Source organism: Pyrus communis, chromosome 11 (assembly GCF_963583255.1).
Source record: "Pyrus communis chromosome 11, drPyrComm1.1, whole genome shotgun sequence".
NCBI lineage: Eukaryota > Viridiplantae > Streptophyta > Magnoliopsida > Rosales > Rosaceae > Pyrus > Pyrus communis.
This window is the reverse complement of record NC_084813.1, coordinates 26,797,426-26,818,773: the sequence shown is the minus strand read 5'-3', so window position 1 is coordinate 26,818,773 and position 21,348 is coordinate 26,797,426. Positions and strand designations below refer to the sequence as shown.

The 21,348-nt window shown below is 39.4% G+C and overlaps 4 protein-coding genes across 6 annotated transcripts; 2 read left to right on the top strand and 2 right to left on the bottom strand.

Annotated features, from left to right (window-relative positions):
- Window positions 1-1,062: 1,062 nt before the first annotated feature.
- LOC137749469 (uncharacterized) lies at window positions 1,063-5,335 on the top strand. 2 transcript variants are annotated; one of them, XM_068489565.1, is made up of 9 exons: window positions 1,063-1,377; window positions 1,589-1,641; window positions 1,762-3,072; window positions 3,373-3,461; window positions 3,650-3,752; window positions 3,849-3,953; window positions 4,043-4,160; window positions 4,617-4,793; window positions 4,960-5,335. In XM_068489565.1, exons 1-9 carry the CDS (start codon window positions 1,146-1,148, stop codon window positions 5,115-5,117), a joined length of 2,346 nt encoding a protein of 781 aa, XP_068345666.1. In that variant the 5' UTR covers window positions 1,063-1,145; the 3' UTR covers window positions 5,118-5,335. The 2 variants fall into 2 exon arrangements, with proteins under 2 accessions (XP_068345666.1, XP_068345665.1); XM_068489564.1 differs by having other exon boundaries at window positions 4,957-5,335.
- Window positions 5,336-5,653: 318 nt separating this feature from the next.
- On the top strand, window positions 5,654-9,123 carry LOC137749470 (sialyltransferase-like protein 1). Its single transcript, XM_068489566.1, has 11 exons — window positions 5,654-5,921; window positions 6,031-6,110; window positions 6,349-6,435; window positions 6,534-6,611; window positions 6,700-6,791; window positions 6,919-7,120; window positions 7,314-7,404; window positions 7,567-7,625; window positions 7,736-7,884; window positions 8,129-8,210; window positions 8,318-9,123. The coding sequence occupies exons 1-11, from the start codon at window positions 5,795-5,797 to the stop codon at window positions 8,696-8,698; spliced, it is 1,428 nt and encodes a 475-aa protein (XP_068345667.1). The 5' UTR covers window positions 5,654-5,794; the 3' UTR covers window positions 8,699-9,123.
- A 1,479-nt stretch (window positions 9,124-10,602) lies between these two features.
- Window positions 10,603-14,987, bottom strand: LOC137707952 (aspartokinase 2, chloroplastic-like). 2 transcript variants are annotated; one of them, XM_068446903.1, is made up of 14 exons: window positions 14,690-14,987; window positions 13,987-14,530; window positions 13,798-13,880; window positions 13,658-13,698; window positions 13,296-13,450; window positions 13,007-13,156; window positions 12,824-12,919; window positions 12,621-12,737; window positions 12,244-12,363; window positions 12,066-12,158; window positions 11,867-11,983; window positions 11,478-11,594; window positions 11,266-11,328; window positions 10,603-11,024 (listed from the first exon to the last, which is right to left on the bottom strand). In XM_068446903.1, exons 2-14 carry the CDS (start codon window positions 14,392-14,394, stop codon window positions 10,884-10,886), a joined length of 1,701 nt encoding a protein of 566 aa, XP_068303004.1. In that variant the 5' UTR covers window positions 14,395-14,530; window positions 14,690-14,987; the 3' UTR covers window positions 10,603-10,883. The 2 variants fall into 2 exon arrangements, with proteins under 2 accessions (XP_068303004.1, XP_068303003.1); XM_068446902.1 differs by having other exon boundaries at window positions 11,861-11,983; window positions 14,690-14,986.
- Window positions 14,988-16,030: 1,043 nt separating this feature from the next.
- On the bottom strand, window positions 16,031-18,988 carry LOC137709567 (transcription factor ICE1-like). The gene is made up of 4 exons (XM_068448646.1): window positions 17,903-18,988; window positions 17,178-17,399; window positions 16,907-17,077; window positions 16,031-16,393 (listed from the first exon to the last, which is right to left on the bottom strand). The coding sequence occupies exons 1-4, from the start codon at window positions 18,986-18,988 to the stop codon at window positions 16,310-16,312; spliced, it is 1,563 nt and encodes a 520-aa protein (XP_068304747.1). The 3' UTR covers window positions 16,031-16,309.
- Between the last annotated feature and the right edge of the window lie 2,360 nt (window positions 18,989-21,348).

Below are 21,348 nucleotides of genomic sequence, written 5' to 3'. Positions count from 1 at the left end.
AACACCCTCAAACCAGAAACGGTGCTCCTTTGCCGATCTCCACAAAACCCAGAAACCCACCAGACTACCACAGCCAAAACCGATAATCGCAAAAAAAAAAAAAGAGCATAAAGCTCTCATTTTTCCTCTGCTACTTCAAGAATTTATAGACAAAAAGAATAACAACAATTCAATTTCTCCTTCTTCAAACTTTGAATTTGTTTCAAATCAGAAAAAAGAAAACGAGGATGAGGTGGAAGAGATAACCTTGAGTCGCTGCTTGCGGAAGGAAGAGAGGCTGGACTGGAGATAGTGGGAAAAAGAGGATTGAGTTGCTGCCTCCGTTATCCATATTCAAAGTTTACAACTTGGAGACAGCAAGAGGAAGAGAGGCTGGACTGGAGACAGCAAGAAGCGAAGCGAGGCTGGACTTGAATCGCTGCCTCTGTTATCCATGCGAAGCGGTCTTGCTGTTAGTTGCCATGTCGGCTAGATGAAGAAGAAGGAGAAAAACAAAAAAGATGAAGAAGAAGCAGAGAAAAAAAAAAAGACAAAAAATTGGGGAGTGGGGGAGAGTCGGGAGACTTCTACATAGATTATTACCAAATGAAGAAGGATAACAGAAAGATAGGAGATTTCTACGGAGACTATTAATAAATAGAAGACATGGATTATTAATAAATGAAGATGGATAAAAGAAAGATAGGGTTGGTTTATTATTTTACATTTAACACTATACTCATTTTATATCATTTTTGGTTATTTTACACAGTCACATCTATTTTACATAAAAGTTTGCCAAACACCATCATACTGCTTTTTTTTTTTTTTTTTTTCCAAAAGCACTTTTACAAAAAATTTTACCAAACATTTTACTACTTTATTTCACAACTGCTTATTCTTACAGCACAGCTGAAACAATTTTTTTTCAAAGCATAGTAATAACAAACCATTCCTCTGTCGAACCCATCTAAGCCAAGGGGTTAAAATGTAATTGTAGCGGTGGCCGTACCGATATTCGGGGAAGATGCTGAAGGATAGATAGGCGGGTGGGGTCTTTTTAGCGCCGCAGTCTAATAATTACACGAAAATAATAAAAAGGGAAAGGCAAGTGCTCGACTGGTGAGCCGATTAGCGAGAAGAACAGTGTTTTTGGAAGAATTTTCATGTCCATCTTGCCCAACCAAGACCAAGGATCTATATCATCGTCTACCTCTTCAGCTCCCTCTGTAAACCCTAACTCCCAACATGGACACCGCCACCACCACGTCTCCCTTTCTCAATCCCAATCCCAATCCCAATCCCAGTCGCTGTCTTCGCCGGATCTCTCCCGCCAAATTCTCCAATTTGGATCGCTTCGGATCTCCGACTCTCAATCTAGCTCCTCCGCTACTTCAGGTGTTTGATTTTCAACTTCTTCAGTCTGTTTCTTTTCCGTTACCTTCTTTATTAGAAAGTAAATACCCTAGAATTTGGGCAAATTGGAAAGAATCAATCTTTTCTTGGATAAGTACAGCAGTTTGGAGTCGATTATTGATCTTCGCTCTGCTTGAAGGTGTTTGATTTTTAGTACTTGAAATAGAATGTTGTTTAAATTATTCGTCTGCAGGCCTGTCGCCATCGGCACCAGCTGCAGAAGATTCTGGTGGATCTTCCCAGCAGGTATATTGATTTTATGTTTTGAATGTTTCGTTTTTCTGCAGTACCCACGCTTGTATGATCTGAGAGAGCAATTGAGTAATGACTTTCAGTCTTTTGTCGTTGTTTGTTTCTTTTATCTAGGTGACTGAGTTAGGGATGCATGGGGGTAACCAGGCTATACCTAATAACCTCCACCACACACATTTACAGTGTCACTCTGGTGGAGGTGGACGAGGGGTTGGATCACCCCGGTCTAGAGGGAAAAGGTCAGGAACCGATGGTTCTAGTTCAACTCAACATAGCATCGGGTCTGTTGCTTCTCATGGAAACTCCACTCATCAAACAGGAAGGAAAACCCAGCTGATGAATGGCAACTACTTGTTGAATTTTTATTATGACCCCATATCTCATCCTCAGCATAGAGCTGCTCCTCCTCCTCCTCCAAGAAGGCAACACAAGAGGAAGCCTTACAACAAAGATCTATTTCTTCAGGCTAACTACAAATTTGTAGTGTTAGATTCAGGAAACTACTCAGCTGAAACGATGGATCCAGATAAGGTGTTACAGTGGGAGAACATCATTTGCGTGAGATATTCCACCCCAACTGTGGTTCAGTGTCCCATTTGTCTGGAATATCCTCTCTGTCCGCAGATAACGTCATGTGGACATATCTTCTGTTTCCCATGTATTCTGCAATATTTGCTGATGGGGAAGGAGGATCATAAAGGAGACTGCTGGAAAAGTTGTCCATTGTGTTTTGTCATGATATCCCCGAAGGATTTATACACTCTATTCGTGGAGAATGTTAAGCAGTATTGTGTTGGTGATACTATAGACTTTATGCTTCTTAGTCGACAAAAGGATTCATTTACTTTATCCCATAAAAGTAAACAAGAGAAAGGTGCTGTTGGAGGTTCCGATGATGAAAGCTATGATCCATTTTCAAAGTTTACATTTACTTCAGATGTAGATCTTTCAGTCAGAAAAGCAATATCAGAGTTAGATGGTTGGTTGGTCAGGGCAGAGTCAGGGCTTGTTGATGACCTAGAGAAGCTTCCATATGTATGTGCTGCAATGGAACAATTAGAACAGAGGAAGAAATATTGGAACGAGCACAGGGCTAGCAACAGTAATAAATCTTGTAAATATAATAATCATAATACTGGTTTTATCTTGTCAACTGAAAATGCTACAATTGATAACAATGAAGCATCTACATTTGGACTTGCAAATCCGTCCAATGAAGTCTATGACGGTATTAAGTGTTCGGACAGTGTATCTGTGGAGAAGTCAGATGATGGGACTTGTTCTGACCAATCTGTGGATGCAGCTGAATCATTGGAAGGCCATGAAAATGTTTTGTCTTCTTCATATGATGAAAGCAAGAGTTCCCGAGGGGACTCACATGACTCTGGAAATGTAAAGGACAAGGAATCGTATAATTTCTACCAGGTGACTGATAATTAGATATCATGTTTCCCTTTGTCTTTTGCAATTAATTTCTACGGTTGTTTTTTAGAAAAGTAATCTCACATTTTACTAACCTGCTCATTTCTATACATATTAATTGCAACTATCTTTGTCTTGTTTGCAACAGTTGCTTAACTTTTTTAAACTGGTTTCCGCTTATATTCCTGCTGGTTTGTATTTGGTTTGTTAGTCGGTCATGTGCTCCTTTCTCTCTCTTTGAACCTTTAGATTGAAGAAAGATTTCAGTGGTTTAGCTATTTATATTTTATGTCTCTATATCAGGCAGCTGATGGTCAGCACATCATTATTCATCCGTTGAACATGAAATGCCTTCTACACCACTATGGGAGCCATGATATGCTACCACACAGGTATGGTTGAAAGTTGACTGATTGTTTCTGTTGTATGGATAGAATATGCAAAATCTGTGATAAAGTCCCCCTATATCAGTGCAGCAGTAAAAGAGGGGAGGTGAGGGGGTGGGGAGTGCCCTTTTATTAACTATGGTTTCTTCTTATTTCAACTGAAATGTGAAAATGGGTCAAATTCGTTATTGCAGGATAAGTGGAAAAATTTTGCAATTGGAGACTGTGACTCAGACAGAAGCTATGAGGAGGCGCTATCGCTACTTGAGTCATTTTTCTTTAACAACAGTACTCCAGGTACCTTTGATACATGATCCGAATGACGTCACACTATAAGAGCATTATTGTTTCAGGTTGCGCATAGTATCTCATCACTATACACTCAAATTTCAGTTTTCTGAGATTGATCTCAGTGAGGTATTGTCTCCTGATGCGTTGTCTCCCTTTATGGAAGACATAAAGAAGCGTGAAAAGCAGAGGAAGCAACTTGCTAGGAAGGTATTCTTAATTGCTTCTTCATTATATACCGTATAAAAATAACATTAGTTTGTTCATGCTTTAAAATTATATGCTATTCCTATTTATAGGAGCAAAAGGAGAAAATGAAGGCTGAATCTACCATGGCATATCCCATCCCCATAGTAGCAGGTTATGAGCAGTCCTTTCATGATGGATCCCCTACATTCTCCATGGATGACTTCGAGGGTAATATAATGTTCCTTGTATATGTTGTACATCTTTAGACGCATGACCTTTTGTAGGTAAATTTATTCCGCTCAAGCACTAACATCGGGTTGTTTTGGAATAAATGTGTTGTCCAAATAAGGAAAAACAAACTTGAAGTATGGTTTGGCATCCTAGTTCTGAAACCTTCAGCATTTCTGGCATACTAGATCAGTGTTTTATTTTGTTGTCCTAAAACCTGTAATGCATTCAAACATTTTAATTTAATTTAGGGGTGCTTCTTGAAAACTAGGCATCTGAAATTTTTGTTATCGTTTATTGTTGAAGTTTGCAGATTCATATCTATATATGGGTGCTCTAAGCTGTTAAATTAATTATTACCCCTTCTTGTTGAAGTTTGCCGATGCATATTTGTATATACTGCGCTCTTATTTTAAATATCATTTAATGGTTTATGCATATGCTACCTGTTTTCAGCTTTGGGAAGTTGTACAGTGACATCATCAAGCCCTCCTGTTGTTGGGGAAAGGAAGCTCTTCTCGAGTGTTACAAGGCTTGGTTTTGCTGCTGCGCATGATTCTCCAGCGCTGAAACTAGAAGGAACCAATTCTCTAAACGGCAATGATGCAGGGAGAGTCTCTCCCAAGACAAATGGTATTTATGAAAATATTGTTATGCTGGTTGTTTTTTTCTGCTTGAGATTAAACGAGCATGCAATCAAATCTGAGGAATATTTGATCAGGGTCATACTAAGATAATAGTTTGTTGTATCTCGAGAGTAGTGGTTGCTCAACCTTGTTTCATTTTTTTTCTTCAGCAGCAGGTACCCAGAATGCGGGTGTTGCGTCATTTGCTAATATAATCTCCAGAGCTAAGCCTGGTGAAAATACGGATCCACCCAAGACAAATGATTCGGGAAAGAAGGGAAAGAAACAGAGTCGAGTCCTTTTGTCAACAGCTGGTGGTCGGCGCTACTGATAACTTTGTGAACGATAATGGTGTCGTCTTGTATCATATAACCTTTGATGGCACGAAAGCTTGTGAATGTGTGATCATTATGTAGATGGGGTAGATGTAAAAAATTAAGAACCATTACCGAAATCCTCCGCCTCTTTTCGTTTGTTTCTTTTCGTATTTTTTTCTAGCTATGCTGTTTTTCATCTTAAGGAATCCATACCGAGACTCGATAAATGGTACGACTTATTTGAAAGGGCTTCTTACATTTTTCTTAATGCGCATGCAAAAGATCTTTACCCAAGTTTAACGGTTGCGTATTTTATAGTAACTGTGAACTTCATGTTACCAATCAGGTTTTGCCAGTGTATACAAATGGAATCCGCTAGTGTTTTTAATCAACTTTCTAGGACAATCTCTAATGCTCGAAAGCTCACTTTCGTTCTCTAATAATTTCTTTTAGTATTTTTATTTTTTATTTTTTTACTTGCATAATCTATATTAAAAATAAAAAATGTAGTAATTGCTGTGGCATATATTCAAGGAGGGAGAAGATAGGAGAGGAAAATTGGTAAAGGGAGTAGGAGAAATTGTCCTGGCTTGTATCCTTCACTGAATCACAAGCTCAGCCTCGAATCTCGAGCTACGAGAACAGACTTGATGCTGTTATTGTTCGTTCGAGGAGGAGTAGTAGTAGAGCAATGAGAAGTCACAAAGCGGCGTCGAGTAACAACCACCTCAACCGGCGGCCCACTATTCTCTACCTGGTTTGCGCCGTCGCCTTCTTCTCTCTTTTCCTTTTCGCCATCCAATCCTCTTTATTCGCAGGTCCTCCCTCCTCACTCGCCTTCATATCCTTTCCTTTAAATCAAAACTAAACACTGTGTTTCACTCGTAATTCCAAATCTTTAGCATTAATTATATGTATCCAATCCAGGTAATCACAAGTTACATCTCCACACTCAACATGATGTTCGGGTTTTATCGGAATTTCAGTCTACTGTTAAGCAATGCGTGGTTAGTTTCTCTTAATTTCCTTTATTTTCACTCGATCTGACCCTGCCCTTTTCAATCCATCTTTTCCTTCAAATCCCTAATTCAAGCTGTTGATTCAGTTTTAGGACTTCAATTTTGTATATTTTTGCGTTGTGCTCATCTAAGAAATCTTTTGTTTCTCTCCTTTCTTCATTTTTCTGTAATTTTGGTGAGTTTTTGTGTTGGATATGAGTTCTTACGAAGGTTAAGGTAAATGTAGGCAAACAGAGGGCTTGGTCTGACTGCAAACATTATCGACCATTGCAATCTGAATCTTAAGTTCCCGGACGGAACTAACAGCACCTGGGTCCGTATTCTACCCTTTACCTTCTCACCACAATTTCATCTTGAATTCTTGTACTAGTCTGGTCTCCGAGTGCTAAATACTTGAGACTCGAATTGCAGTATAATGAGCAGTTTAAAACTTTTGAAGCGCTCGAGTACCACTACAATGTTTGCGAGGCACTTCTTTTATGGGAGCAGGTTTGTCTCTCTCATACCATCTGTCTTAAGTTTAATTACCCCCTTACGCCAATTCTTTGTACTGATGCTTATTTAAGGATGGATGCAGTACCGGAACATGACGACTGTATTGACAAGGGAGTATCTAGATGTTCGGCCTAAAGGTTGGGAGGAGTATGCAGCACAAAGGATAGCACAATTGTATGTTCGTCTACACATTATCTCTTCCAAACCTGTGCTTGATTTCTGCCAATAGATTATAGCATACAAATGCCTACGAACCTACACTCCATCTGTTTTTTTCTTACCTATGGTTTTTTGGTTGTAGGGGAACTAAGAAATGCTACAATAAGACACTTTGTGAGGAACATCTTAATGTGATACTACCAGCAAAGCCACCTTTTCATCCTCGGCAATTTCGCACATGTGCAGTTGTTGGAAATTCAGGAGATCTTTTGAAGACGGAGTTTGGAGAAGAGATTGATAGTCATGATGCTGTTATAAGGGATAATGAGGCTCCTGTTAATGAGGTAAAATAGCATGTTTGTTTCCTAGCATTGGTGAATATATGGATTTATTCTTTCATGACAGCCCTTGATTCTTCTGGGGTTCTAGTTGGAACCACTGGTATTCTGTTATGTTCACTCCTTTTATAGGCAATAGAAGGAATAATAGGCACTAGTTTGGTTGATAAAATTCTTATTTAGTCTTTCATATGTGTAGAAATATGCCAAGTACGTGGGTCTGAAGAGAGATTTTCGGCTTGTTGTAAGGGGTGCTGCTCGAAACATGGTTACCATATTAAATGGGTCCGGTATGCTTCTAATATTTTGTGTGTTTAAATTTTTATTTCTTACTTTTGTGTGGTCAAGTTAAGTTGTGCCTGCTGTATTAGATAAGTCCTAATCTTCATGGCACTTCACAAAAAGTTACTCAAGTGTGTTTTCATATTTGCAACTTCCCCTTTCTTATGCAGCTGATGAGGTACTTATAATCAAAAGTGTTACACACAAAGACTTTAATGCAATGATCAAGGTGAAGTTCACATCTAAGGAGGCCAATATATTTCTTTCTTTCTTAGAATATAGTTAACACACCCCATTTTCTGAGATTTCACAAACATTTTGGATCCTAACATATTGCAGGGTATTACAAATCCAGTCTACCTTTTCCAAGGTATTGTGCTCCGCCGAGGTGCCAAAGGAACTGGAATGAAATCAATAGAACTAGCACTATCTATGTGCGACGTTGTTGACATATATGGTTTCACTGTTGATCCTGGCTATACTGAATGGTTTGTTTCCTTTGGCTTTTACTTGATACATTGTTGTTATTTATTGGCTGGCATTATTATAGCAAGCAAGGAACCTGTTTATATTCATGCCTTTGCATGTGAATATAAGTTTCTTTTGCATTTCTGATCACGCAGTGTTATGGTTCAGTAGATGCCCTCTAGTTTATATATTATTTGTATCAACTCAGGTGTGACATTGATTGTATGTCTTCTTATGGCTTACCAATTTGCTGCTTTATTGTAGGACACGCTACTTCTCTACACCTAGGAAAGGGCATAATCCACTTCAAGGAAGGGCATACTACCAGCTCCTAGAGTGCCTTGGTGTAAGAACATACACATTTTGTCTTTATAGAATGTATCGAAAATGCAGGCGCATGCTTGAATTCTCATCACCGAATGATTCAACTTTTAGCTTTTTTTTATATGTCAGGTTATTAGAATCCATTCTCCCATGAGATCTAAGAGAAAGCAAGATTGGTCAGATGTTCCAAGTCGAGAAATGATAGGCAGAGCTCATGCAGCTGCATTGCGATTAAAGAGGGGTGAGGCTGGTGACTTGGGACAGTTTGGTAGTTGCAAGGTGTCCAGCAATGTGGACCCTGACAAAGTTGGGCCTGTCTCAGGCTCTCCAGACATGAGTGATAAAAGAAAGTTTTCAAATTACAATAAATGGGAAGTTTTGCCTTTCAAGAGTCTGAGGAAGGAGGCACAGGACCACTATATTCAAATGGAAGGTGTTTCTCTCTACAAAATGGATGGCAATAAGTTGGATGACCTAGTATGCGTGAGGCATTCCTTATCAGATGTCTAGCCAAGAAATATCCTGTGTTTGAGTCTTTATGGATTTAACTTGGATGGTTAAGAGCAGACCCAGCCGTGTGTTCCCGGTTTCTCCTTGACTTGTGGAATTTTCAGTGAGATGGTCTTCATCCTGGTGGATTATGGAACGCGGCTTGTCTTACTTCTCTCGTTATACTTAAATCAATGGTCGTGACATGGGAGGAATCTGAAGCTGCCTTAAGCAGTGGGAAAGATGTCGACAGAAATCGAATTCTTGTATTTTTTAGGTTACATTTGTTGAGATTTTTGGAAGTGGAAAGATGTCTGGAATACGCATATATGGTGGCTTAATTAATGTTTGTAATAGATTCTTTTCAGTGTATACTACATAGATATTCATTATCCAACGGAGGAATGTAAACTGATTTAAGTGACATTTTGTTTTATTCGAGGAAATTTCAGTGTCCTTTTTTGTAGACGATTAAGCTTGTATTTTGGGTTGTATGGTTGTTTTGTTTATGTTTGAGCATCACCATACAACAATTGACAAGGCGCATCTTTCAACCATACAAGAATATACGACATACGTTGTAGATTCAACTGTTAAGTATTATTTAATACTTTGAAAGAAAAGGTGATCCCGTCTCATCTAATGATTAAAACATCAGCTGCATAGCATACCATGGGACCCACTCGCTAATCCATGTTAAATACCTCTAGCATCCATGTCTTTTTACAAAAGGAACATGTGACATATGAATCATGTCTTTTTACAAAAGGAACATTCAGCTGCGCGCTTCGCCTTCACTTCCTCAACCATCCATTGTTTTCCAAGTTCCATATGAATCATGTGACAGCATTTAGATCGTCAAATGCGCTCCTCAAATTTAAAACTCCCAACTCCAAGACCAAGTCCAAGAGTGTATGAATCCCCAAAACCGTTCCTTAATCCCAACCTCGACGCCCAGAAATCCGTTGATTCCCGTATCGTCAAGATGGTTTTCGATCCCCACACATGCCGCTCCAATTTTCTGGTCAAGAACTTCCTAAATCGAGACAATTGTTCGACCAAATGCCTCACCAAAACACCATCTCCACAAACATGATGATTTCCAGCTACGTCAACTCCAGCAATCTTTCCAAGGCCGACATGCATAGGTGGGGGAACTAAGCCGGATTATGTGGTCATCAGTACTAAGCTCGTGCAAAATTCATAAGAACCAAGAATTGGCAGATAGAGCAGCAGGCCGACTTTTCAATATGGCAAAGCTTAGGGATGCAGGTGCTTATGTCAGCATGTCAAATATCTATGCAGGAACAGGTCAGTGAGAGACTGTTGGCAAGGTGAAGAAGGCAACGAGGGAGAGAGGAATCAGAAAGACTACAGCATATAGTTGGGTTGAAATCAATCACAAAACTTATGTGTTTACAGCGAATGACAAGACCCACCCGCAGAGTGCAAAGATTATGAACAAGATTGACGTGTTGGCCTAGGAGATGGAAAAGGAAGGATACGAGCCCGATACAAGCTGTGCCCTGCACGACGAGGATGAGGAAATAAAAGTGGAGTCTCTGAAATATCACAGCGAACGCTTAGCAATTGCTTTTGCATTGATCAGCACACCAGAAGGATCACCGATGGTGGTGATGAAGAACCTGCGAGCTTGCAAGGACTGCCATGCCGCAGTTAAGGTGATCACGAAGATTGTTGGGCGGGAAGTAACAGTTAGAGACTCAAGGAGGTTCCATCATTTAAGAGACGGGCTCGCATCTTTTCATCAACACCATGGCATAATCCTTAAGCCACATTGAAAGTTTGAGAAAATGATGGGCAAATGTTTCTCTCTTGCGATTGTAGGTTTTTCCCCCAAATCCTTCGTCTAGGTACCAGAACAAACATTTAATCAAAAACAATTTTCACAAGAATGACAATTGTTGCACCCCGATCATTGGGCGGGATTTCACAACCAGAACCCTTGCTCATTCTTTATTTCACCAAAAATACAATTCATTCCTAGTTAACTCCTTGCAACACAAGCATTACATTATCCAGCATGATACAATATAGGTGGCGATGCCACGTCTTCAATTCTAAGCTGACAGCCGAAGGGGCAGAGATTTTCCCCATAAATGGTAAAACTAATGACTAAAGCTGAAAATCATAAGCTGTTTAAACTAACACGTCATTTTCAAAAAATCGAAGAATTGAATCTCGTTCAATGTTGCTCTGACACTAAGACAGAACCATTCTCGGATCCACGTTCTACTTCAAAGAGATCATTTCCAAAGAAAGCCTGGTGGAGAGCCCTAACGCACTGCTCCGCTTCATTGTCATTTACAACCAAAGAGATATTAACCTGGGCAGTGGTAATAGCTAAACGGTGAGTTCATCTACCACAACGATCAAATGCGTAAACATTTCATAGGAAGTCAACTGTAACCACACTATTCATTCATGAATCACGTCCAATGGAAAATTAACCAGGATTTAGGAGAGTGAGAAAAATCACAGATAGACACAAACAGTCAAATCAAAATTTGGCTTTCTGTTTTACTGCTAATAGGAAAAGGGACAGAACTAGTGTTGTTAGGAGATACCTTGGATGCACCCTGAGAGATCATCTGAACATTGACTCCAATGGTTCGAAGAACCTGAAATGCCTGCCACATACGACCAAAAATGACAATACCAAAATCAAACATACATGAACAAAGGGATAGCTAATGTTGACTGAACAATTGCAGTAGACCAGAGAACAAAAGCAATTTAGGGGACATTTTTAACTACTTAGCAAAACACAATACAGCACCTTCTCTAGTATCAGTGATGACCTCTGCACATTTCCAATGAGAGATATAATTGATCTGTGCTGAAGAAGATTGACAACAGCAATTTTCTCAAGTTCCTCCACAACATGGTCAAGTTCCTGCAAGGAAGATGCAGTATTCAATGAGATTTTATGTAACAATTACAAGCGAAAATTGACTGCTCAACCATCTTCACTTCAAATATGTTGTGTGCACGTGATTGGCTACAATTTTTCCACAACATGCACCAACAAGAAGGAACATACATAAAATGAAAAATCATAAAAAAAAACACATGCAGACAATTTAATAAAGCTTAGATGCATGTTTCAAGTAACTCCAGAAAATCATAAACAGTAAGAGCAAATGGAAGATGAGATCATACGCTTGCCTGCTGAATAAGCTCTCTGCTCCAAAGCTTTGAGGGATCCAGTGTCAAGGAAATACTAACTTCACTGGTAGCAACAACATCAACTGATATGCCCAAATCTTCGAAAGTTGTAAATACCTTCATGGAAAATATTGTAAATATAAGCCACCAAGTTATCAAGAGGACAACCAACAGAAACAAGGTAATTTGTTTTCTTCACCTTAGCAAGAAATCCATATTGACCCAGCATGCGAGTGCTAACAATATCCAACATAGTCACGTTCCTTTTCAAAACGATGCTTGTTAATACAGCCTGCAATTGAGACAGAGAAAAATTCAATGAAGTATCGAGCATTTTATGACAGTGGTGCTCAATTTTCCAGCAGACTACTACAAACCTTGCTCATATCTCTTGCATGGGTAATGACAGTACCGGGAGCATTGGGGTTGTATGAATTTTTAACCCTCACTGGAATATCAGCCTCTCTGGCTGGTCTCATGGACTGTGGATGCAAGACCTGCAAGAAGGAAAGAAAAATTATTAAATCATGTTTTTTTTCTTGTTGACAGAACACAAGTGTAACTAAAATACAGGTGGTTTAAGAGCTTATTGACTACTCCAAAGCACAACTAATCATTAGAACGGGAAAACTAAGTATTTAAAGTCAGAAAAAAACCGGATTAAATGAGTTGGAGAACCTTGCACCTAATATTGGCACTTGTTAATAAGAGAAGTATTGCAGATATTATCAACATTTAGCATCACTGTTGATACCTGAGCACCAAAATATGCAAGTTCAGCAGCCTCTTCAAATGTCAAATAAGGTACAGGTTCAGCACGCGGATATATGTTAGGATCACATGTCAAAACACCATCAACATCCTTCCACACCTGTAAGACATTGAAAAATAGGTCATATTTTGCTACTTTTAAAAGAACTAGGAACTTGAGCAAAATTATTTTTTATTCAAACGTACCTGAATTTCTCGTAACCCCAATGCTTTACCAAGGGTTGTAGCTGTCAAATCACTGCCACCTCTACCCAATGTAGTCACAGCACATGATTTCCATCCCTGCAACCAGAAAAACAGTGTCAATGGTGTTAATAGTTGAACCTTTTCAAAAACAGAATATATGTTGAAGTTAGCCAGAAGAGACACCTTTCCAAGGAAACCAGTAACAATTGGAATAGCAGGATCACATATCCAATCACCCTGTACCCTCTTTGCGACAGCTGGATAAGTTACCTCCAAGATGTCCGCATTTGTGAAGTCATCTGTGGTTATAAACCCAATTTCAAAGGCATCATACTGCCAAAGCAACAAACACAATTATATTAACTTGCTATCAGCAAGAATGGTGCTAACAAACAATTAGGAATTCCTCAGAAATTACAGCTGGAAATTTGCAACCACTTCCACAATTACATTAAATTGGGAAAGAACATACTTGACGGGCTTTAACACCAATCTTATTCAGATAGGCAGCAAAGAGCCTTGTGGACATGCATTCCCCAAATGAAACCAGATAGTCTTTTGTTCGTAAAGTCAACTCTTTCATCATAGCAATTCCCTTCAGAAGTTGTTCCAGTTCTTCCAGGTGTGCTGCGAATCAGAGATAACAGGAAAAGCCATATAAATCAGTAGGATTACAATGAACATGGTATACACAGCCATGCTAACTGAACAGCCAAGGCTTTAGGCTGCTTAAAACTTTTGGACAAATTTGGACTTGCCAATATGCAAAACAAGGATCATATTTTGCATTAAAAAAACAACGGACTTTACGTGCAGATAAGAAAAGAAACTCACATGATATGATAGAGCTGTCCACTCCAAGTTCTTCCACGGTCCTATTCAAAATAGGATGGTGCACAGTGAGAAGAAATAAAAAATTGAATTATTTTTCCTAAAAAATCGCACAAGAAAAATAAATATTCCGCTGCACTCACCTGAGATGTAATTCTTTTATGAAGCTCAACTCATCAATCATAGATACATTGGTGACACCGCAAGTGACGGCCTTTTCTCCTGCCTACTCATGAGCAACCAATTTGACCATCATTTGTTGTTATTCATAAGAAATGAAGGGATAAAAGGTTGGATGACAAGATCTAAGTAATATTTATATAATGTGGTACCAGTAAGAGTTTGTTAGTTGTCTTTCCCATGGCAGAAAGAACAATGACAGGCCTCTCTTGTGGGAAGCTGAGTATAAGATGAGCAACCTCTCTCATTCTCTCTGCAGAGGCCACCGAGGAGCCACCAAACTTCATGACGCAAGTCAATTGTTTCTCATTGTCACCAAGGCTTTGATTGTCAGTCTGTTTCTTTTCAAGAACATCCGCAATTCCTCCCTCGCAACTGACTCTCAAAACCCTGCTCGTACAAGAAAAGTTTTTAGCACCTGCAAAGAATCCATTGCTGGAAGCGACACCAGTAGCGAAACGAAGACGTTGCGACCATAGTGGTTGCTTGAATCGCAAAGATCTTTCTGGGGATGCAGGGCACAGAGTTTTAACTCGGGAAAAATGCAAGGCAGTTTCCATTCTAAAATAAGTTATTTCGACGAATGACGTGAATGGAGTGTCTGAATCAGTTGATTGTTATGGCGTACAGAGCTACGCACTCAAGATCCCAACACAAGCGGTTTATCAAATTTCGAACTTTTAGCAGTAGCTCAATCTGCAAAATTCCATAACTTGAGTGAATAATTTCAGAACTAAACAAACAGCTAAAAGGACATACAGAGATAAGTAAAAGACAGAGGGGGCAATTAACTCATTTGCATTGATATATAAACACAACACACACAACACAAGGATTAGAGAGATTGAAAAGTACCTTGAGATGATTGGCAGATCAATGAGATGAGAGCTAACCAAACGTAGAGCCTCCAGGCCTACAACAAGGGAACGAGAGAGGCGGCAGAGGAGGCGGCAGAGTTGGCGGCAGAGGCTCTGCGGTCCGTTGTAGATTCAGAGCATTGAGAGGGGGAGCTGGCGGCGAAGCTCTCTCAATACTCGAGGAATGCGGAAGGAACAAGGGAAAGACAACACACACAACAAACAAACCAAACCCAACCCTGGCGGCGCCTCTTCTTTTCAACCGCGTTGTGTTACGTTGTTTGTTGAGTGAATGAATGGAAATCGTGGAATGCCCAACGTGTTTCTTATTTTTTTTCTATTTCTTTTAGGATCTGTTATCCATACACCTCATTTTACTTATCACAGACCATTTATTAATTTATGTCCGTTAATCTTATTCAATTCATCTGATCCAACAGTTGAAAATTAAAAAGGTGTATAAGAAGTAAAAAATAATGTGTGGATATGACATCGCTTTCTTTTTCATTAAATAAATTCCTTCTCTTATGTGTTTTCATATTTTTATCAGGAAAGTGGAACCGACGGTGGAGACTCAATCTTTATAGGTTCACATGATACGAGCGTTATTGACGGTTCGATGAGGATGGCGGGGGTAGATCTCACGGTGGAAAATGGTTATGTCTCGAATAATTTCGTAGGGGAGCGCACTGAGTGAGGAATCGAGACGCCGCTGACAGAAAATGTGAGGTTGGCGATTTAAAAATAGAAAAGTTGAATCTCTGACCAAAAAAAAAGAAATTCAAATTAAATTAAATTTAAGGTTTCTTTTTTCCAAAAGAAAATTGAAAAACTGAAAGAAGTTGGATCAAACGTGGACCAAACTTGTCTCTGTCTCCCATGGTGCGGTCCGTGTAGACACGGATGTCGGTTGCTGTGTGAACTTAATTTATTTGGAAGTTATTTTTATAATAACTAAAATGTTTTTAGTGAGAGTGTTTTTTGAGTAACTTGTGCTTTTTATGGAAATGTTCGTTTTTAGAATTCACTTGTATTTTAATTAAGGTTGATTTGAAAAGTGTTTTCAATCATTTTAAAAATACTTTCAAACAAATCACTCAATCTTCTTTGCCTTCTGGCACCAATTGCAAAAGAAGCAGTGGGCTGTTTATTCTTTCTCGGGTACTAAATTGCATCTCGAGTTTCAAGCTAATCCTAGTAACATTGCTTATAAATAAAAACAAACTCACGAACATACATTGTAGCCTACTGATCATATCACTCATGCATGCACGAGTAAACTACAGTTGAGACGAAGAAATTAACTTCAAGAGCTGAAGTTAGTTACTGAAGATAATGGAGCAGTTTTGCCTGATGATTCAACATAACATAATCCACTGCAACAAAACAGATGATAAAAAACTAAACCTACGGACATCGTTGGCTGAAATGCTTCTAGTTGGGCTCTATAGGCTCTACCGATGGAACGAAGAGAGGAGTAGGAAGCCGCTGCATTTACAAACTAGCTACTACATTAGTTGAGTTGAGTACAAACAAACCACACTACTAGTTAGTTAGTGCCTGCCTGCCTTCATGTCTTCCAATTGTAAGGCTCCAATTTGTATTGCTTGAGTAACAGTTACATCATAATATTATGAAATCCAGCTGAATCCAAAAGTACTGCTTTTATTTGCTCTGGCAAGAACTGGTTTTCCCTGCACTGCTGTTTAACATACAAGGGATTAGGTTTTGTGTGTCCCTACAAAACCCAAAAAGATTTACTAGTGCGAAAGATAAAGTAAGAATACCATATTTTTGTTTCATGGCATTCCCGGAACAATGCCTCAGACACTATCAAAATAGTTTTAATGCCAATCAATTGTGACCAACCACAAAAAATCTTTTCGGGATTAATCTTTATTTGAGTCTATCTTCCGAACAAAATGGACTCAAAAATTGAAGTTCAGAAGCAGCAAACATGGAAAACTCAACATTCATATCTTCCAAAGTAAAATAGAAGATTTTTACGCAAAATCAGGGTAATACTATATATTACATTTGGATGTCAAAAGGTAAAGCACCAAGAATGAAAAAGAACATACATACATACATACACACACAAAGTCATTTATGTGTGTGTGTGTGTGTGTGTGTTATTTTGTGTTAATACAAGTCACCCTTATACTTCATATGTAAAAACAGTCTCAACAATTCGCTATTCGGAAAAGAAACATACCTCAGCTTGGAACACATCTAAAGCAAACCCATTGAAGCAGCTGATCACAGCCTGCTGGATGTCCAAATCAAGGTTATCCAAGGCCCTCATGATCGAGAGAAAGAGACCTGGTCTCCGAGCACAGAACATGTGGATATTAACAGTTCGCCCTTCCCTTACCCAAACCTCCACCTGCAAAATACAGTTGAAAATTACAAGTTAAGGAAACCTCCTCGATCATACTTTACATATTAAATGCTTCAAATTATACAACCAGGTGAATAAAAGTTACCTTCGGTTGAGTTTTGGGGCTTGGCAAGGAGCTTGGGCAGAACTCTTCTTTGACACGGCAGGGAAGGGTGGATGGAGGGGGTGTCAACGGATGAAAGCTTGTTGAAGGTGGCAGCAAAGAGCTAGGTGGAGCTGAATCCAGCTCGTTATGGAGGTCATTGATCCTTTGTAGAAGCTCTTTCAAATAATCAATTGCATCCCCTAGTATGGACGCCCTATCCATCTGCGTACAACATGACAGAATACTCATCAGGTATAATGACTGATAAGCAAGAAGCCACAAATCACACAGGAATCTAAATACCCCAAACCATGGCCCAACTTAAGGCAATATCAAGAGCCACTGGATCTGTCGTGGATTTTCCAAACTATTAACTTCTTTCGGGTAAAAAGACCAATTTGATGTAAAACAACGTGAGTACTTCTCTTAATACATCAATACAATAGTATGTATACATTACCTTTTAAGTGGCTTAAATTCTATGTAATTCTAAGGCGCACATCCGGCTGTTACATTCAGCTAATTCCGTACTTATAGTACTAGTTAAAATGAAAAATGAAAAATGAAAAAAAAAAAACACAAAAGTAGAGCAAGAAACTCACATAAACTAACATAAAAAGATAGGGAAAGCACACAAAGACTACATCTTCAAAGGAACAAGGCAGAAAGAAATTAATGGAGAACTATGTCCACTGTCGAGTATAGATAGTACAGAAAATGACTACCTTGCTTATCTTGGGTACAACAGACCTAAGCATGTAGAGCCTGTCATTGAGCTTCTTCCTCCGCCTCCTCTCCGCCATCAGATTTTTGGCCAGCAAACCCTTCTTCTTGCCCTTGCGGTCACCTCCCTCTACTCCGGTGACAGTGCAGTTGGCATTCGAATTGTTTCCACCATTCTTCGCATTGTCCTCCACCTCCACTTGACTGTGCTCATTAAAATCGTTCGAGTCATAATTCAAACCAGACACATCCAGACTCTCTTCCTCCACCTCACCCTCCTCGTTCCTCTTCTTCTTCTTCTCCAAATTCTCCACTAGTCCTCCGTATCTGGGGGCCGAAATCTCCAAATTCCCCAATTTATCAGCCCCATCACCGCCAGAGTTTTGGCGGCGCTTCTGGAAAAGAGTGGGCTGAGCACCCATGGGAGGGAACAGGAGCTTAGCCCCGTTCAGCAGCTGAGCACCGGCGGAGCCATCGAAGCCTTCGAAGCCAATGTCGCCGTCGAGTACATTGGGGTTGTCGGTCACTGGCAGCAACCGACTCGCCGGAAACTCGGCGCTCGAACTGAACTCGGGAGTACCCATCTGAGAGTGAGAATTGAGAGCCGTGAAACTCATCAGAAGAGAGGAATTGGAAGGCTGATTTCCCTGAAAGGAGCCCAGAAACCCAGCGTCGCAGCCCAGGTCGAAGTTGCTATCAAAAGGGTTGGAGCAGACGACGTTGAGGAGAGAGGAGAAGAAGGATTTTGGAGGCAAAAACTGCTGTGGCGGCTGTGAAGGGTCGAGAGAGAATGCCTGCGACGGAGAACAGGAGGCGGAGGAGTCGTTTGGTTGCAGAGGAGCAAGTGCAGTTTCAGAAGCTTGGGTGGAAGAGAAGGCATGGAGGTCTTGAGCTGGGTTGCTGAGAATGTTGTTCGTGTACCAGTCACCTTCCAGCATTAATTTGAAGTTTGAAAAAGAAGCTCCCAAGCTCGAATCTTGATCGTTTCTTCTGAGTTCTGCCTCACTGTTATTATTGTTTCTGGTCCAAGACATTGCGCCGTGTTCGTCTCCGCCCATCCAAGCGGCGCCGCTGGACATAGGAAGCATGACTGTCTTTCTTCACTTGTCAAGACTTTTTTATATGATTATACTCTTTAGGGAAAGTTGTCTGAAAGAGACAAAATAAAAGGCGGGGTTCGGTTACAGAGGTTCGATAGAAAACGCGGGAAAGGAGAGCAACTTTTTGCCCAGAGTCGGGTCATCATTTTGAGAAGAAACGGAGACATAGATTCCCGATGTTTTTTCTTTAATTTTTAGCTGGGAAATGGAAATGGATTCTTTCAAGTTCGAAGGTTCAGTTTCAACAGTTTTGTGGAAGGGAACTATCACATTGGTCTCTAAACTAATTGTAATTATTGATTCACCCAATTGTCGCAATGTGGAGTAATGTTCTTTCATTTTAGGTAACTTTGTTAGAAAAATGTTGCATTGGTCTCTAATCTTTGGACCGACAGAATTCATAAAGTTGTCTCAATGTGGAGTTATGTTTCTTCTTTTTAGGTAAATTTGCCATAGCTTTTTGTACCTTATTATCGGGAAAATTTTCATTGTGACGGGAACATGGATGGTACATCATGCGTTTTTATATAAGTTGTAAGAAATTGTATTTTTTAAGGATTTTTTTTATTAGCACCTCACATTAAAATTTAATATTAAATGACTTATGTACCCTACTATGTAATGACAATTTCGACCTTATTAGGTATTAAAAAAAAAAACAAGAAATTTCTAAATACACCCCAAATCACTTTCAACGTATTATTTGTTTTCTTCAACTCTCATAACCCGTATCGCCCTCCATTGTAGAACAAAACCTTAAGCAATGAAACTATAAACACATTAATTTTGAGAAGAATTATTTTTTACAAATGGGACACAAGATCGATGTTTTGGAAAGCTTCAAGATTTCTAGTTCATGTGAAGTTTTGATTATGTGACAGACATCGAACGATCATTGTTGTTCACGACCGAAATGTAAAATTAGTCGACGGACAGAATCAAGGAGAGTAGAAGAGCAATGCTGGAAACGGAGTAGCTTGGGGTCGCAATCCTCCAAGATTTCCATCAGCAACGCCAGTCACTTCTGCATGCACGTAATAGAGCATGAGTTATGCCTTGTACACTCCGTTGAATTAGGCTAATGAGAAAATGAGATTCTTGAGGTGGTAACCCACAACACCTCGTTTAGGATTTGTTGAACAAAAACTCCTCGAGTTCAAAGTGGAGTTGTCCTTCACGTGTGGTTGGGAGAAATTAGAAAAACTCTGGTATCCCACAGGCCTTCAGCTTCACATCGAAGGTGCTTTGGATGATATTATGTATTTGCACATAACATGTAAAGAGTATGGAATGTATGTAGGAAATGTGGGATGTTTATAGAAAATGGGAAGTGTATGTTAAGAGTGTGGGGTAAGAGGGTATTATATATGGAGAAATATGTGGGGTGTATTAAGATAATTTTTAAATAAAAAAGCAAATGTGAGGTGTATTCAACAATACATGGGGTGTTAATATAACAAGCATTTTTTAAGTTATCGACTTTTTAGTGCACATATTCTACCATTGGTATAGTGAGACGTGGTATATCATCCCGTGTTCCAGTTACACTGAAAAATCTCTCCTTATTATCCCTTAAAACCCTTCATTTAAAGGTGTTACCAAAAGAATCGTTGATCCACATTGTGACAAATTCATTAAAGTCCAACTTTTCGTTTAAAACGGTCTTAAATCACAAAAACAACATCAACAACAACAGAGTAAAGCTAGCTAGGTGGATCAACTTTTTAACCCAAAGTTCAAACTACGGATGTATCATCACTATGAAATAACACACATTAATATTTTAGTGATAATCTAATCATTGATAACCCATGGATAGAATTTAAACTCGGACGATAAAACTAGGAGATTCCTCTCTCTTCACGTGACCAAACTAACTAGTCCAGGGTGGACTGCTGTGGATAACTTGGCTACACACGTGGCATGCATGCAACTCATTAACAAGTCGGAAGATGAGATATATCCGCCATCCAATGCCAAATCTTGAGGGTTTAATAGTTTTTAACGAACAAATTAATATAATCAAGTTAACAATGAATGTAGACAAATAACAAAAAGTAAAATAAAAATCTTCCGAGTTTTAACTTGGCTGTTTGGCGGACATCGAAATGCATGCATGTGAAGTCTGAAGATTAAAGAGTACTAACGATCGAAGACCCGTCCAAAGCGGTTGGGGTTACTATGTGGTTGTGGTTGTGGTCGATCTCCAAACTTTCCTCCAATAAATAAGCTTAAATTTTGAAAATTTTATCTGATCTCACATTATCTATCATTCATCCGCACCACGAAAAAAGCCCAAGGTGGTTCATTTTTGAAACAGTAGTAACAAAAGGAAAGGAAACTAGCAA

What these genes read in the sequence shown, in the direction of transcription:
- LOC137749469 (XM_068489564.1), top strand. Translation starts at nt 1,146, where the DNA reads ATGTCCATCTTGCCCAACCAAGACCAAGGATCTATATCATCGTCTACC. An exon ending in TAGCTCCTCCGCTACTTCAG is followed by an intron (nt 1,378 to 1,588) that starts GTGTTTGATTTT and finishes ATTCGTCTGCAG; the next exon opens with GCCTGTCGCCATCGGCACCA. An exon ending in CTTTAACAACAGTACTCCAG is followed by an intron (nt 3,753 to 3,848) that starts GTACCTTTGATA and finishes CTCAAATTTCAG; the next exon opens with TTTTCTGAGATTGATCTCAG.
- LOC137749470 (XM_068489566.1), top strand. Translation starts at nt 5,795, where the DNA reads ATGAGAAGTCACAAAGCGGCGTCGAGTAACAACCACCTCAACCGGCGG. An exon ending in CTACTGTTAAGCAATGCGTG is followed by an intron (nt 6,111 to 6,348) that starts GTTAGTTTCTCT and finishes AGGTAAATGTAG; the next exon opens with GCAAACAGAGGGCTTGGTCT. An exon ending in CACTTCTTTTATGGGAGCAG is followed by an intron (nt 6,612 to 6,699) that starts GTTTGTCTCTCT and finishes GGATGGATGCAG; the next exon opens with TACCGGAACATGACGACTGT.
- LOC137707952 (XM_068446902.1), bottom strand. Translation starts at nt 14,394, where the DNA reads ATGGAAACTGCCTTGCATTTTTCCCGAGTTAAAACTCTGTGCCCTGCA. An exon ending in TTGGTGTTAAAGCCCGTCAA is followed by an intron (nt 13,157 to 13,295) that starts GTATGTTCTTTC and finishes TTGCTTTGGCAG; the next exon opens with TATGATGCCTTTGAAATTGG. An exon ending in AATATGGATTTCTTGCTAAG is followed by an intron (nt 11,984 to 12,065) that starts GTGAAGAAAACA and finishes TTTTCCATGAAG; the next exon opens with GTATTTACAACTTTCGAAGA.
- LOC137709567 (XM_068448646.1), bottom strand. Translation starts at nt 18,988, where the DNA reads ATGCTTCCTATGTCCAGCGGCGCCGCTTGGATGGGCGGAGACGAACAC. An exon ending in GCCCCAAAACTCAACCGAAG is followed by an intron (nt 17,078 to 17,177) that starts GTAACTTTTATT and finishes TGTATTTTGCAG; the next exon opens with GTGGAGGTTTGGGTAAGGGA. An exon ending in TAGATGTGTTCCAAGCTGAG is followed by an intron (nt 16,394 to 16,906) that starts GTATGTTTCTTT and finishes TATGTTAAACAG; the next exon opens with CAGTGCAGGGAAAACCAGTT.